Raw genomic sequence first — 18083 nt, forward strand, 5'->3', positions numbered from 1 at the left:
TCAGTGCTGATCCATTGCTGATCTATGTTGTGCACGACACTCTTTGCAAAATATCGGAAATTTTTATTGTCATCCCGATATATCGAATGGAATAAAGGATTTGTGAAAGTGAAGGAAACTTGGTTAGAATTTTGTTAACATAATAAAAAGTGAAATAAAGTTAATAATGATGTGTGACCTGTCACTTGGACAGACACAATTCATATAGATAATGAAACTAATTTCGTAGACAATGTAATACCCTAAAATTTAAGCTGTGAGTCAAGTTGTTTGACTAGGCGGAATATGTTACCGATAATTCTTATATGTATTGTGTTTAATGTTTTAATGCCCAATTATGTTATAGTTACGTGATTTAGAGTAAACGTGTATCAGAAAACCAATGCATCTGCACGTTAAAGTGAATAAAAATAACGCTGTTCTTGTTTCTTCGTTCACTATTTGCTGATATATATATGCTCTGTGCTTGCTTCAGATTTTGTCAAATTTCGGAATGAATCATGGATATTCGGATTACTTTCATTGCTGTATAAACCATGAACCTGAAGGCCCGATCCGTAACTGCTTTAAATGGTATCAGCAATGATGTTCATTCCCAATTTGGTAGTATCAATGGCAAATATAGGAAATTGAGTAAGGGATCCTGGGACTCAGCTCTTCCGTTTCCTAGTAAGTAGTAGTTTGGGGAATTAATTAATTAATAGATGTTTTTATGTGGCTTCATACCTGGAAAAGATATGTCTAATTTAGTTTTAAATTTATAACATGTAGGTTTGTATTATATCCTGTGGTTGCCAAAACATAGCATTAACTTACATGCCAAATTGTCATACTATTAGTACTTTTTACAAATTATGGAAAGCAAGAACAGTCTGATAATATTGCTTAATATCCACATAACCTTATTTTGGAGCGTTTTAAATAAAGCCATTTGTTGAATAGCTACTTGTTAAAATGTGTTGGTGTTTATGGCAGGTGGCTTTTGTATAGTATTCAGACAGTGTTTGACATACAGTGAAGAATTAAGATTACGGATTGTCATGGACCTTATTCAAAATTCGATACAGGTTTTGAAGCTGTAAAGTACTTGAAGTAAACGGATCATACAACAAACATGTCTAAGAACTTTTTACACTTGTAACATTATTTCCTCAGTATACATAATTTATCGCCAGTAATAGTACTATACGCCCAATCAGTACTTAAACTAGCAAATAAATATGAATCCATAGTTTTTAATTTTGCTAAATTATTAACCAATAGCCTACAACAAATATTTTGAAGTCGGTGTACCATTACTAGTTTTTACAATCCGTTTGAAAGAGATACATAAACTATCAAGTTTACTAATTTCAGCTCCCATGCGCATACGAGTAGCCTGATGAGCCCAAGGGCCTGGAGCTCCAAGGCCTTCCTATATCAGAATCAGAAACCTATTCTTACCCCCAAGACTTTATCCCAGCCTATTTTTACAATTGCTGATGATAGATGAAGTGAAGGGGAGGGAATGATAGAGGGAAACTGGAGTATCCTGAGAAAAACCCTCTAACATCTGCTTTGATCACTGCAAATTCCATCACAACCTGGCCAGGGATCGAACCCAGGCCACCTGGATGGAAGGCCAGCATACTAGCACTGTAGCCACAGACACGGCGGTATTTAGTGTTAAGAATTATTGAAAATGCATGATATCAATTTGCTTTCTTACACTAATTTCGTACATAAAATTATCATTTGTTACAGTTTTTATCGTAAATAATGACCCTCCAGAGCATCAACTCTTGTTAAGGAATGTTTCTGTCATTGAAAATGAAATCCACTTTTGGGATTTCAAAATGGAAATCATGTAAGGAATAAGATTATAAATGATGATAACAATGATTATGGTTATCATCATCATCGTAATCAATGATTCTAAACAACCACTTCTATTCCTTCACAGTTACGATTATTTTTATCGATTTTTCAGGAGTGCCTACATCATTATCAGTGATATTAGTGGGTGCAGCAGCAGTTGTGTGTTATGTAAATTCTTTGGATGGAGGATTTGTTTTTGATGATTCCGAGGCTATTGTAAATAACGAAGACTTGAAACCTGAAACGCCCATCTCCAATCTTTTGCACAATGACTTCTGGGGAACGCGGCTTACTCACAATGCAAGCCACAAATCATATCGTCCTCTTACTGTTTTATCTTTTAGGTTAGTATTTAATGTTACATTATAAAATAGTTGATAAGACGAAATGCACTAGAGTCAACGGCAATTCGGAAGGCGGTTGTCTGCTAGCGTTTGCATCGAGAGAGACAGATAGAGAGAGCAAGGTAGCGTACAACATTGCCACATCGTACTTCATGCGCACGTGCAATACAAATAGCGCAGGAGAGAATTTAAATTATCTAAAGACAATAATGACCTTGGCCGTTGATTACTGTAAGCATGACACCAAACAAACCCTCTTGCCTTCACTAACAATATTCTTTGCACGTTTCTCAATCCCACACCACATGCTTCTGCAGTCGTTTCTTGCATGTTGGCAACGTTGCTGCCAGCATCAAGATGGCTGGCAATGTACTGCTCGTTAACGTTTTTAAAATAATTATACACCTTAAACACTATTTTCCGCGCCTGCTTGTGTAATACATGTCGTTTTACAGTCTCTTCTTCCATTTATTTACCTTAGATACAAACAGTAAATGTTAGTTTTGTTCATTGCATTGAAATATTCGCACGTGAACAAACGAACTCGGGAAATGCTTGTTATAGACTGATTCTGATTGGTTCTACTGTACAAGCTTGTGACGTCACATACCAGAAATGCTACGGCACATATAGAAGCTAACCGCCTTCCGAAATGCCATGTAGTCTAGGCTATTGATGTTGAATATTTACTTACTTACTTACAAATGTCTTTTAAGGAACCCAAAGGTTCATTGCCGCCCTCACATAAGCCCGCCATCGGTCCCTATCCTGTGCAAGATTAATCCAGTCTCTATCATCATATCCCACCTCCCTCAAATCCATTTTAATATTATCCTCCCATCTACGTCTCGGCCTCCCTAAAGGTCTTTTTCCCCTCCGGTCTCCCAACTAACACTCTATGTGCATTTCTGGATTCGCCCATACTTGCTACATGCCCTGCCCATCTCAAACGTCTGGATTTAATGTTCCTAATTTAATTATGTCAGGTGAAGAATACAATGCATGCAGTTCTGCGTTGTGTAACTTTCTCCATTCTCCTGTAACTTCATCCCGCTTAGCCCCAAATATTTTCCTAAGCACCTTATTCTCAAACACCCTTAACCTATGTTCCTCTCTCAGAGTGAGAGTCCAAGTTTCACAACCATACAGAAGAACTGGTAATATAACTTTTATAAATTCTAACTTTCAGATTTTTGGACAGCAGACTGGATGATACGAGCTTCTCAGCCGAATAATAACACGCATTTCCCATATTTATTCTGCGTTTAATTTCCTCCCGAGTGTCATTTATATTTGTTACTGTTGCTCCAAGATATTTGAATTTTTCCACCTCTTCGAAGGATAAATCTCCAATTTTTATATTTCCATTTCGTACAATATTCTGGTCACGAGACATAATCATATACTTTGTCTTTTCGGGATTTACTTCCAAACCGATCGCTTTACTTGCTTCCAGTAAAATTCCCATGTTTTCCCTAATCGTTTGTGGATTTTCTCCTAACATATTCACGTCATCCGCATAGACAAGAAGCTGATGTAACCCGTTCAATTCCAAACCCTGCCTGTTATCCTGAACTTTCCTAATGGCATATTCTAAAGCGAAGTTAAAAAGTAAAGGTGATAGTGCATCTCCCTGCTTTAGCCCGCAGTGAATTGGAAAAGCATCAGATAGAAACTGACCTATACGGGCTCTGCTGTATGTTTCACTGAGACACATTTTAATTAATCGAACTAGTTTCTTCGGAATACCAAATTCAATAAGAATATCATATAATACTTTCCTATTTATGTAGCATAATATTCAAAAGAATATTTATGTAACATAATGTTCAAAAGTCCTTACATTATCATAGAGGTAGAGCATTCTATTTCATGAGAGTACAGTATTTAACAGTAATACACACTCATGAAATGACCTACCCTTAAATATGTGATAGTATTATGTACGGATGTAAACTTAACAAATATGCATTCACATTGTTTTCTTCCATCATAAAATTTAGGTATAAAAGTACTCATAAGCATTGCCTCACACGTCCCTCTTAGTGATGAGATTTTGTTTAAGTTCTTAAAAACGTAATTAATTGTAACTAATACTGTAAAAAAAAAAAAGGTAAAGGTATCCCCGTAACACGCCATGAAGGCACTTGGGGGCATGGAGGTAGAGCTCCATGCTTTCCATGACCTCGGCACTAGAATGAGGTGGTGTGGTCAGCACCACGCTCTGACCGCCTTTTACCCCGGGAAAGACCCGGTACTCAATTTTATAGGAGGCTGAGTGAACCTCAGGGTCGTTCTGAAAGTTTGGCAACGAGAAAAAATCCTGTCACCACCTGGGATCGAACCCCGGACCTTCCAGTCCGTAGCCAGCTGCTCTACCAACTGAGCTACCCGGCCGCCTAACTAATAGTGTATCATTCATTAATAAAATTATTATTCAGTGTAACATGCAGGTACTGTTTGTGATTATTCAAACTGGAGAATTTTTTTTTATGCCTTTGGTATGACCACATCCTAAGCAATAACCTGTATAAATATTAAAGTTCTGTGTCAACTGGATCATGTTCAAATCATTGTCTATGTCTGAAACCAGAAAGCCGCCAAGTGGTCCCTTTTCATATGCATACACACATATATAATTATTTGATGGGGCAGTTCAAAAGGACAACTCAAAATTTAAAGTTTTGATAAAACAGTATTTTAAAGTCTCTTGTTGCTGTGAAAAATCCAAGGATCATTGAAATTACTCCAAATTCAGTTAATAATGTTTCTTATATACTATAAGTTTTAATTAGAATGATACTAATTTGGTTTTTCACAACAGCATGAAACTTTAAACTGCAGTTACCTCGAAATTTAAAATTTTGAGTTGTTTCCCTTTTGAACTGGTCCATCAATATGCTTATTGGAAAATTTATTTTATAGTAATAATTAACTGATTTGGTACTGCTAATTAGTAGATTTCTAAAAAGCTATATGGCACATTTGCTGTAATAAAATAAGTTAACATTTTAGAACAGAGTGGATCAATAGCAATGATATTTGTAAATTTCTAGATACTGTCTGACCAAATGGTTATGTTGCATCTCAGTTCCGTCACTCTTTTCTGCTGGCCACTTTGTAAAGGCTAGTGACTGAACTGTTAGACTTTTTCCTGAAATTATTTGCTGTATGGGGTCGACCTGGTTGGCGAGTTGGTATAGCTCTGGCCTTCTATGCCCAAGGTTGCGGGTTCGATCCCGGGCCAGGTCGATGGCATTTAAGTGTGCTTAAATGCGACAGGCTCATGTCAGTAGATTTAGTGGCATGTAAAAGAACTCCTGTGGGACAAAATTCCGGCACATCCGGCGACGCTGATATAACCTCTGCAGTTGCGAGCATCGTTAAATAAAACATAACATTTGCTGTATGGCATTAGAATTCTACGTAATATTAAGCCTATGGAACTGTTAAAATAATTTAAAGAAAAGGGTCCCGTTAAATTAAGTAACTGTTACATGATTTCTCCCATTTTAAAGACCCTGCGACAACCACTCGGTCGAACAGTACTTGACTCATTTTATGGACATGGACATTATGGACTATTAATGATATTGTATAATTCATGCATGTAGAATTTAATGAAGGTACTGTACTTATCCAATTCATTATTACAATCTGAAAAACATAATTAATATACATTACCATTTTAAGGCCCGATTGTATAAATCATTTAATCTTAGATCAGAGGTTAAATTGATCCTTGTTTCAGCTAAACTTGGAATTTTGTGTTGTATAAAGTCTAATCTGAGATTAATTTGTCTCAAACTAAAGTCAACTTTGACTGAAGAAATTTCTCCGATTAAGTTAGATGATCCAAGTTCAGTTATTTCTTTTCTGTTTGAAATATACGAGTGGCAGATTGTGCAAATAAAATATCCATTATTATTAATATTAATAGATGTGTTAGGTACATTTATATATATTTCTTCCAATTTCTTGCCTTAATACACAAACATTCTTATATTTTATAAGGCTCTATCGTGTTCAGCAGTATCAAATAACATAACCTATAATTATATTATGTTTATAACAACCATTAATTATTAATGGATATGATAGGTACATTCATAAATGTTCAATTAACTGTATTACTAAACGAAAATTGTCGTTTTATAAAGCTTTATTATGTTTATCAGTATCAAACACCATAACATGATAACAATTTGGAGAACAGTCAAACTTCTTCTTATTGTCCGCCATTATTTACATTGCAAAAAAAAACCAGTGTCTCCAACAGAGTGTAATACGGAAAGTCGCCAAAAAGTAGTTGTAAAGTCGCTAGATTTCTCATTATCAACAAAGAAAGATTAAATTTTGTCACTATGGGGTGCTAAAAAGGTCATTAAATCCCTATTTAAGCAATATAAAAGTTAAAAGAAATTGTTGTTGAAAAAGAGTTAAAATCGCTAGATTGGCAACACTGAACAAACCTGTATAACATGGTCCGCGCATCACGTATTTCACCTGTTTATGCGATGTTGCCAAATCCTTTTCACGTGAACTTAGATTGCATTTGAACCAAGGTAATTTGATCTCAGAAAAGTTTTATACAATAGAAGAAGTGTCTGAACTCGGTTTACTTTTCGATCTTCGATCAAAGTTGATCTTTAGTCAGGGAGTTTTATACAATTGGGCCTAAGGATATTAATAGTTCACTTATTTCTTTTTAGATGTGAGAGCATTCATTTTGTTTTCATTGTAAAGTTACGGGCATGTAAGGTTTCATGTGAATATGTTAATGAGGACCATTTGAATGGCCATTACGATCACCAGACCTCACCCCAATGGATTTCTTCTTTTGGGATGTTGTCAAAGATAAAGTTTTTTAATGAAAACCGTGTACTGTGGATGATATGGTTAGCTGTGTAAGAGAAGTATGTTCAGAAATTGATGACAATAAAGAACTTTATTCCAAAGTATGCTTGAGTCTAAAAGTATGTGTAAATAATGAAGTCGACAATTTGAACACTTATGAGATTATACCTAATTTCACTGTGCCAATGTGGCATTCTTCTGAGTTAAAAGGCTATTGTAATAGTAATAATCTGAATGTCTCTTTCCATACGAACAATGTAAACCTACTTTTGTCCACTCCATTATATCGTAAGCCTGTGACACAGATTTCCCAGTTTTACTTCCCTTGTAAAAACTATACTAAGAACTTCTATTGCCCTTAAAAATTCATTGCACTCATTCAAGTTTGAACCCATGAATCTCAGATCAAATGGAAAATATGGTGACTTCTCAACATCGAAGTTGTCTACGAAATGTTACACTCTTCTAACTTTTGTAAATAATCTGCTATGTGTATAATTTTACTGAAAATTATTGCATGGACTTTTACATATTATGTTTTAAAAGATTTAATCTATTGCCCCTAGGTGGAATTATTGGCTTGCTGGCGGACTCCATCCCAGAGGATTTCACCTGACGAATGTTGCGCTCCATGCAACAGTGTCCATGCTCTCCCTTGCAATCTTTAATTTGCTCCTGGGAGGGGCGTGTCCCCGAGCAGCACTATTGGCAGCAGTATTGTTTGCAGTTCATCCCATCCATGCTGAAGCTGTAAATATCTTATTTTTATAATGATTATATGTGTTAAAATTATCATAATCTTTGCATCTTACTTACATAAGTATGTTATTATTGTAACTTTTATTACAAATCAATAATGTAATTTTATTGTTTCAACAATGATCACTTTCTATAATTGAATGTAAACACTCCCGTCAACAATGGGATTTCCACTCCACACAGTAACACAGTATTCGTTATTGCACTCCACAGACGACAATGACAATTTACTTGGATTATTGAGAACAACAATGTACCGCTAATCTTAACTAATGTTCACAAAGCACTATTTACAAATCAGAACTGTCAGTTCTCAGTTCACAGTTAGTTTGCCTTGGCTAGTTCTTCTAGCTCAGTCACTCGAGTTCACAGTATCTCGAACCCCAGACCTTCAGAGACAGTCCACTGAACTTCGAACTCAGGTCCCCCAATTGCGGTCCACTGCACTCAAACTCAGGACTTCCTGCTCCCACAGTTACGGACACAACTCAAGTCGAACTCCGGTCTCGAAGCTGGCTTCACTGCTACACAAGACTGCCTTGCTGTCCAAAACTAGCAACGACTGCAACAACTAACTAAAGTTCACTCTCTTGTCGTATTTATAACTAAACCATAGTTTCGGGAAAGTACGAAGCTGGAAATTTCTATGGATGTCCAGAAGATGGCATCTCTCGAATTCTCTGGATTTCTTCCCTCAGTCGCAGGCGCATTACTCCTCCCTCTCTGCCCCGGAACAGTGTGTCGCCTCCTCGCGCCCCCTTACGTCTGTCTCCTCCAGACCCGAGCGGCCGCAACCTTCTTCGCTGCGTCGCTCGTTTTCTCGTGCGCCCCGACCTCTGTGGGACGCGATCGACTCCCGACTGTCACATTATTATTATTATTATTATTATTATTATTATTATTACTGCTAATACTACTACTTACTACTTTTATGATGTACAACTGCAGATAGAATATATTATAATCTCGGCTGTTCTTTTTTTTATTATTTTCAGGTAGCAGGAGTTGTTGGTCGAGCTGACTTGCTGTGTGCATTGTTTTACTTCTTGGCGTTCATTGCATATTGCAGTTCATTACGACTTGAATGGGGTGTAAATCAAGCAGTGATGTTGGTTCTGAGCATGACACTTTGTGCCATTGCCATGTTCTGTAAGGAGCAAGGAATCACTGTCATTGTAAGAAAATATTATTAACATATGAATGTGCGAAGTATTAAGAAACAGTTTTGTCATTTTGCAAAATAATATCTATTCTGAAATTTTTGTAGAAATACATATTTTATGACAAAGCAGTTCTTTTTTTCTTAACAACTCTCGTACACATCTTACCAGTATTAGGAAAAGTAACATCTGTATTCATACGATGAAAGAGTAATGGAACGGAGAAAAATTCTCTCCTGTGCTGGGATTTGAACCTGGGTTTCCAGCTCTACGTGCTGACGCTTTATCCACTAAGCCACACCAGATTCCACCCCGGCGTCGGAAGAATCGTCTCAATTTTAAGTTCCAACTCTTAGGTTCCCTCTAGTAGCCGCCCTCTGCACCACGTCATAGATATCTATGAACCTAGGAACAAGTTGGAACTTAAAACTGAGACGATTCTTCCGATGCCGGGGTGGAATCCGGTGTGGCTTAGTGGATAAAGCGTCAGCACATAGAGCTGAAAACCCAGGTTCAAATCCCGGCGCCGGAGAGAATTTTTCTCCGTTCCATTACTCTTTCATTGTATGATGACACAGAATATCTGCATGGAAATATCATATGTACTTCGGTACATTAAAATAATATATATGATATGTGTAAATCACTTCGTGATTTAACACGGTGCTTATTCCGTCGGATCCCGGCCAACTAGTCACTCATTACGAGTGCACCTCAGCACATGTGTGAACTTCGGTCCTACGTTCATAGATATCTATGACGTAGTGCAGAGGGCGGCCACTAAAGGGAACCTAAGAGTTGGAACTTAAAACTGAGACGATTCTTCCGACGCCGGAGTGGAATCCGGTGTGGCTTAGTGGATAAAGCGTCAGCACGTAGAGCTGAAAACCCGGGTTCAAATCCCAGTGCCGGAGAGAATTTTTCTCCGTTCCATTACTCTTTCATCGTATGATGACGCAGAATATCTGCATGGAAATATCATATGTACTTCGGCACATTAAAATAATATATATCTGTATTCAGATAAAAATATTTCATTCTCCTTAACTGTGGTTGCCATTGTATTGAATTATTGGGTAGCATTATTGCAGTTTATTTCTTATGTGATTTATTATGTATTTTCCAGGGTCTGTGTAGTATATATGATATAATTGTAAGTGCAAAATGGCATCCTTTAAGAATCTTGAGACTGTTGTGGAGGCATCTAATATCCCAAGAGAAAATAATGTCACCTGGACATTCTGAAGAGACTGCTGATGTAACACCATCTAACTGTGATACTTCTACTGTGCAAAATAACACCTGGAAGGAACATAATCATAGAAGACATGGATGTAAGTGTTTCTGTTCAGTGTTCATTAGAACAGCAGTGTTACTTTAATAATATTCGTGATTAAGATAAAAATTACATTAAATTAATTGTAAAATAATACTAAGGTAGGCTTTTGTATCAATTTAGTTTACTATTCTCAGTTTGGAAAAATTAGGTTTATTATATGGAATTTCTTGTGTTTAGAGAAGAAAATATTGGACGAAAAATATGATACACTTTGTTGTTGAAGGTATCCTAACCAAGAATCCTATCAAAATATTAGGATAGGGAACTATTCTCCATGGCAAACCTCCTGCATATGACCTTCAGCAGCTTCACAGCTCTTGCAAATCACAGAAGTGCAATGTTGCCTAATAAAGAAATATCGCTATCAAAGGCTGAATTCTGAAGTTCACTAGTTTGTCAGTTATAAGTATGTCCGAAAAAAACCGTGATTTTAGATCAAACTGTTCCCTCTGTACAATTATTACAAGGATATGGGTTTTAATGCATTGTTCGATCTTAACGCATTATAGAAGAATAGCGCTGTTGTTTAGAACAACTTCATAACTCAAAACACATAGATACAAGAAAACAGAAAGCAAACACACATGGTCAAGCTGACACACTTTTATCATTCTTCCTCTGAATTTATATTTGCACAAAAACAGGTCATTTCTCGTTCATGTGAAAGAATATTTCTGTTACACCGTGTCGTTCAGTAAAGCAAGTGGTAGTGATAAAAGAAAGACAAAAGATTGTGTTTTATGCAGACTACACAAATTGGTATTTAGAGTTTACAAGTTACTTTCTTTTTAATATATATTCGAGTGATCTTCCTCTTTTAACAGACAAAAGGCTGAGTGTTGAATCCTTTGACGAAGCGAAAACAGTTGTTTAACTCATCATAACTCGGAAACTACTAAAGCTTTTGAGTAGCAATAACTTTTAAAAGTAACTTCTATTCTTTTTCAACATTTCTTTCACTTTGACCCCATCTAACATGAAAAACAGGTAATGACATATGTTGCAGTGGCAGAAAGTTATTTTTAAATAATTGTTGGTTATGATGAACAGAAATCTGCAGTGCTTGGGAAAAGTGTCATGAATCAGTTTCCATAAACATTTTTTAAATAAATTATTGACAACTTACGGAACATCTGCTCACTTGGGAAAAGAGACATAAGTATTTCTCCCATTACAATAATTCATACAGAAGAAAATCAAATCGACATAAACCAGTGTGAAGACAGTTTTTTTCCTTCTCCTGTAAAATTAACATTTTTGACTTGTGCCACTTTTCCCGAGCACTACAGAAATATCCATGTGACGATTATGCGGTGAAATTGTGAAGCCCGATCAGTTTGTCTATAAATAAAGGAGTGAACATTATGCGATGGGGATGATTATGTGATGAAATACGGTATTGTAGCGAATTTTTTTGGGTTTAAATTTAAAAAAATACTAGAACTTATGGTAACAAAATACGATTTATCAAGGTGACAGCGAGTATCATAAGACAAACGTAAAAATATGTAATAAATTTAATAAAATGTGTACCCAAAACTGTAACAAATAAGCTGAAATTTCTTAAAACCTTATTCACAAAGAACGAAATGATACTAACTTTTGTTCCATTCATAAAATAGAATTGCTCTTTAAAATGAAAGTTATATGTTGCCTTCCACTTTGTATGGTCTTGAAGCTTTTGTAGAACAGAAATTTAACCTTATTCTTTAATAATATTTGCTTTAACTCAGCTTCTATTTGAAATGGCCTGAACAGTTCAAATAAAATTTTATATAACTACTTGATAGGTATGAATTCAGTTCTGGAAAAATAAATCACATGATCACTTCCTTTCTGTGATGTGATAGACGTAAATGGGGAGCTACAACTGAGGCCTATTCTGCTTCGTCACGTGGTGCTTCTGCTCTCAGGCTTGTCACTACTTTTTGTGCGGTGGCGAGTAATGGCATCGGCAGCTCCCACATTTCAGCGGGTTGATAATCCTGCTTCATTTGCAGATAGCATCTTTACCAGGGTAACTAATTAAATTTCAGTTTTAACTAATAATAAATTAGCACAAACTTTCAAATCCTGTCTACTTAAATTTCTCTTACAAGAAACTAGAAATAATACAGACATTAAATGTTTTCACTTTGTTTCAACAGGACAGAGAAGTGAGTTATGTAAACCTTTGTGTTATATTCTTGACAAATGAAGAGTATGTGAATATTTTATCTCTATTTGTTATTGGCATGTTCATTCAATATAATTCGTCCCTCTTATGCCAAAACCATGAATGTGCATTTTCTTAGTTCCGGGAAAAACGACCTTTAAGTTTCAAAGTTTAAGGTCGTTCTTCCCAGAACTAAGAAAATGCACATTCATGGTTTTGGCATGAGGGGGACGATTGTCATATTTTTTTATTAAAATTAATGTAGAAAAATTAATATGTTTTGTATGTACACATCATACTCTTTCTTATTCTCAGCCCATATTTAGGTAGTGCTATACCCATGGGCCCGAAAAACTTTGATTCCTTCACCAATTAATGTATGGAAATGTTAGGCCGGGTGATCACAGAATCAGACGCGGCACGACGCTATGTTTTGCTTTACAATGCCTCGTGACAGCTTAAAACTGTATGCTCATGACAACTGATTTGCTGGTTGTGTGGGTTTGGAAAATTGGCCTAGGCTAGAAAATGGCGTCAATGAAAGAGGACTGTCTATATGAGTAATTCTGTTGTATTTGGTTATTATTTCCTAAGAATGCTTTATACACCTAAAAATCTATACGATTGAAAGAGTCTTAAAATTAAATACTACTAATATAGTGCACAAAACGTCATTTTGTATGTTTGTGACTACTTCACGACTCTCAATAAAGAAAAATTATATATTAAATCAATAATGAGTGATAGTATAGAACAGAGAAGTAGGCCTACTACAAATTATTATTATCAATATTATTATTTACGTGGTGCTTTCATCTCATTTGCAATGTCTCACGTATTTTTAGAAACCATATTATTGTCGTGATAGTGTTTCGAAGATTCTACAGAACGTATCTTTCCTGTACTAAACTATTTTATCCGCATCGAGCTCCATTATGAATAATATGCACTACACAACAATATAGTATTTGTAGCTCGTGAAAGGGTGCAATCATAGCCACTACTAATGCATGCACAGTACACTGCAGGTATCAGACTGTTTCCTCGCGACGAATTTCAAGCGGTCATTCAATGTTGCCCTTGCAACTGTCGCACCACGTCTGATTCTGTGTGCACCCGGCCTTAGACATCTGACAGTCAAACTGTACATAAAATGGCATGTAATAAAAATTTAACATATGCTACAATAAAGCAGATGTCTGCAAAGTAGGAAAATATTATTTTCTTTTTAATAATGGCTGGTATTTGATAATTCTTCATTCACTCATATGAAACCAACTGTATAGATCAAAATTTATCAAGAGAGTCATTGCCCAGTGTGCACCATAGGAGGCTAGTCTACATTACACCCATGATGAGATGAGAGGGTGATAGAGATTTGTTGGGCTGTCACAGGGAAACCGGAGCTCCTGGAAAAAACTCCCGTGTTGCCTGAATCACAGGCTTGCCCAACACATGTCTTAATTCGGGAGTATGCTGAACCCTGGGTCCACAGGATTATGAGTCTGGTGCTCTAGTTACTGGACTGCCGTGGCAGCTAGTAGGAAAATATCGAAAATTTATTTTCAACTCGATTTGTTTTCTTTCCCAAAATGTTGCTGTCCCTATGAATTTACCACCCTGATCCTGGGCCCATGTGGCCATGCGTAAATACGGGTCTACTTATTCTTACACTCTATGTAAATGAGAGTTCAGTTTTATGGACATCCTATCTGAAGAAAGTTTAGGCCCTGCAGCTAATAGAATAATATCAGTAGAGAACTCTTATACAGGGTGGTTGTAAAATGGTGTACAAGAACTACAAAGTCAGATAGAGGATATGATACTGATTCAATTGAAGACAGGAACTTATATCCAGCGAGCAATAGCTGAGGAGATATTGAGAGGAATATTGGACTATCAAATAGGACAACAGAGAAAAGATAAACCTGTAGAAAAAGTTTATTAATAAAGTATATTGAAACAGGTAGATGTTCGAAATGGCCACTTTCCTTCTCAATGCATACTTGACTTGTGCTTGTCCACTAACTTCTTCCTGTACCCAGAGCAGATAAAATTGTCAGTAACTGCAGCCAGGGATTCATACAGTCTAGCTATACGTAGTTTGCTCGACGTTGTTAGGAAGCTCTTGTTGAACAAGTTCCTTCATAAATCCCCATACAAAGAAATACAAGGGATTCAAATCTAGAAACCTCAGTGGCGAGGATATGGTTCCTCCCTTTTCAGTGTTTTAGTTCTTGCCAAGCTACTGTGCTGTCATGAGGTGCCCTGTCCATGTTGATACCATATTTACTCTGAAATTGCTAAGAGAATATTTTTTAGCAACAGTAGCATCCCTCTTGGGTGGAATTTAACAATTTATCTCTTGGGTATTCCATGCAAAAAAAGTATTTTTTTGAACAATGATATCTCAAAAGTTAAAAAATTGTAGTAGGTAATTTTATATGTTCTAAATATGAATTTCAAGAAATACTATATGTATATCTTTCATAGTTTGGCAGCAATCAGAATTTAAAATATTGGTTTAACAAAGAACACAGTTTCATTCATTGAAGTTTTCTTACTATGTAAAGAAAAATAGGAAAATGATTTCAATGCAATTCGAAAAAGGAGAGCCTTGTTTATAAGTGCCCTTAAAATGAAAAAAATATATAATTTTTTAAATAGTTACCCAATTAAAAAAAATATAGAACACAAAATGCAATTCATTTTTACAGACAAAAAACATATGTTTAATTCTTTAGAGTACCTATATTGATTCTACTGTGAAAGTTTGAGAATGGTGACTTGAATATCATGTCAGTTTTTAATGAAAATAACTCACCGGAACAAAGGCGCTCAGGAGGTAGGCTCTCCCGTCGTACAGAATGTTGCGCAATCAAGGTCAGGGAGATGGACGTTTGAGATTACTCATCGTTATGAAGTCTCGCAAACGCTGCGACTGCCACACATAGCAAGCGATTTTCAACCGTCGGAACAAAAATTAATAATTTTATTAATTTAATTATTCACAGGTTTTTTGAGATAAAGTCATAAAACTTGTTAGATGGATTAGGAATAAGATTTTCTTTAATGCGAATGAAATTCACATGAATTTAATTTGTTGCATTCGAATATAAAACTATTTTTTTTTTCAATGAGGTGTTTTTATGAGCATGCCTTAATATTATTCGGATTAGTCTTTAAGTTATTAAAATATGGTTATTAGGTTTACAATTGCATCTGTTTAGTTTCGATGATACTTCGTATAGGGTGTCTAAAATATTTTAAATGATGGATAACATGTAACTGCCACCCTTTTTTCAGTCATTTGTGTGACTAAAATATTAATGATATGGTGGTCATAGTTGGCAGTTTAATCTATTTTCATAATAACATTATTATATTAAAAGCCCAAAAAAACTCATGACATCGCTGGCATATTCTTAAAATTTTGTGTGGAATGACTCTCTTATTATAGATGTGTAATTTAATGAAGAGATTGAAATAAACAATTAAAATTAATCCTGATGTTGTGATATACAAGAACATGTATCGTAAACAAGATTTAGAATGTTGAGAAGTTGCATTTTTTTATGTATGTTATATAAATCCAGTTTGTGTTTTTAAAATACACAGGTACTGTTCACATTTCACGAGAGGATCTGAGCAAGAAATGCGAGTTTTTCCTCCACTCTTATAACCTACCTTCTATACTAAACTCCCAGCCACTTACTGAGCCTTGTTTGTCCCAGTTGGCAATGATAACACCCCCATCCATGTGCTCCTTCAAAGGTGCTGAGTTACTAGCTTACCCTCTCCTCTTACCCCACAAGAACCATACTCCCCTTGCAGGGATCCTCTCTTGAAATTTGGATAGTATGCTTGTATCTATCAGTAATATTGATCATGGTAATAAAGTAAGTTTTAGAACAACTACACACTGAAAGATCTGGGTTCAATTCTAGACCAAGGGAAAAGATTTACTGTATTTTCTTTGCTATAACTTACGAAATCTGTAAGAGCTCCAGCTTTCTATCAATGTTAGGAGATTTTTGAAGCAGCCAGTGTGTGATGTTGAGAATTAAAAGCCTTGGTGATATGCAAATAAAGATTTACTTTCTGAGACAAAAGGTTTTGTGCGTTGTTTTCACGTTTACATCTATCAGAGGAACATCACTGTATTAAAATTAACATTAATCAAGTTTATTCTTTAATTACTGGTCTTAGAATTTTCGTGTATCAAATTACAATTGCAGTATGCTTGCTTTATTGCAGGTGATGAGCTACAATTATATTTATGCACTAAATGGCTGGCTTCTGCTCTGTCCTGAATGGCTGTGTTTTGATTGGTCCATGGGTTGTATTCCTCTAGTAGAAACTGTGGAACCTCGTGTCCTTGCAGCTATACTATTTTGGGTAATTCTTGCGATGTTGATATGGAGATCTCTTACTCTTCCAAGTGGAAGAGACCAAAGGTATGAACTTTAATATGCAGTAAAATTCTTTATTAATTTATGCAAAGAAAGAAGTAAATGTATTCCCTTATAATAGTACATTATGCAACGAGTCTATAATGGTAGTAATTAAGACGTGAGTATGTTTATGAAACGAGCGCAAGCGAGTTTCATAGTTTTCATACGAGCGTCTTAAGTACCATTATAGACAAGTTTCATACGACTTTTTATGCTCGACCATATTTCTAACTTGAAATTATTCATAAGTATTCATGTTATTCTTATCTGACTGGGGAGCGGAACTGACCTTGTGCAATATCTCGTAAATTGTGAGATGTGCACAGACGCGAAAGTATTGATTTTTCCCGAGAAACAAATGTTATTGACCTTGATATAATCTAGAGAGTAAAATAAACATTAATCTTGATATAACCTTGAAATTGATTTAGACATTGAAAAACGAGATGACAAATTGAATTTATTTGTATATTATTTACAATTAACGCTAATTATTATAGTAACAGAACATAACCTTCTGCGACAGTATTGGATTTCCAGCCTACGTGATGTTTCGCTAGTTGTATTTCGATTGCATATCCGAGAATAATCGATACTTGCACTTTCATATTGCTACAATGGTGTTTTCTGATTGGTGGAACACCATTAAAGGGCTGCTACCAGGTGTATAATTACTACATTTCGGCATGGTCGAGCATAAAATTCATAATATGGCATTGAGAAATAGTAATATATGCATAATGTTCGTCTGGGATGATTTTATAAAATTTAAAGTTTCATATCTATTTAAATTAAATTTATGCGTCAGTGGCTGACCATGATAATATCTTTGAAAAATATTAGAGTGCAAGAGGTCAAATTACTTTATTGTCAAATGCCTGGCATTAGAAAACAACAACTTATTTATTTATTGCAGGAATTTGACCATGTCCTTAGCAGCACTCGTGATTCCATTCCTCCCAGCTACCAATATTTTCTTCCGTGTGGGATTTGTAATAGCAGAGCGAGTGTTGTACCTGCCTTCTATTGGATACTGTCTCCTTGTGGTTGTAGGACTTAGACAGTTTTCTACATTTTGTGGAACTCGAAGGGTAGGTGTTAATTATTATTTTGTTGTGTCAATGTTGTTATAATATTATCACACTCATTTTGAGCATG

General features: G+C 35.7%; 1 protein-coding gene across 2 annotated transcripts in view; it reads left to right on the plus strand.

The window, feature by feature from the left end:
• Nucleotides 1-8: 8 nt before the first annotated feature.
• The window catches only part of LOC138703626 (protein O-mannosyl-transferase TMTC4-like), a 137704-nt gene continuing 119629 nt past the window's right edge, over nt 9-18083 (plus strand). The window contains exons 1-9 of one of the 2 annotated variants that reach the window (XM_069831671.1): nt 9-122; nt 476-669; nt 1970-2201; nt 7625-7808; nt 8813-8992; nt 10104-10311; nt 12167-12333; nt 16729-16928; nt 17842-18016. In XM_069831671.1, coding sequence (XP_069687772.1) covers nt 537-669; nt 1970-2201; nt 7625-7808; nt 8813-8992; nt 10104-10311; nt 12167-12333; nt 16729-16928; nt 17842-18016 — 1479 coding nt within the window. In that variant the 5' untranslated portion in view covers nt 9-122; nt 476-536. Of the gene's footprint in view, nt 257-475; nt 670-1969; nt 2202-7624; nt 7809-8812; nt 8993-10103; nt 10312-12166; nt 12334-16728; nt 16929-17841; nt 18017-18083 lie in introns of both variants that reach the window. The other variant, XM_069831670.1, reaches the window with a different exon arrangement.

The sequence above is a fragment of the Periplaneta americana genome, chromosome 7 (genome assembly GCF_040183065.1).
Source record: "Periplaneta americana isolate PAMFEO1 chromosome 7, P.americana_PAMFEO1_priV1, whole genome shotgun sequence".
NCBI lineage: Eukaryota > Metazoa > Arthropoda > Insecta > Blattodea > Blattidae > Periplaneta > Periplaneta americana.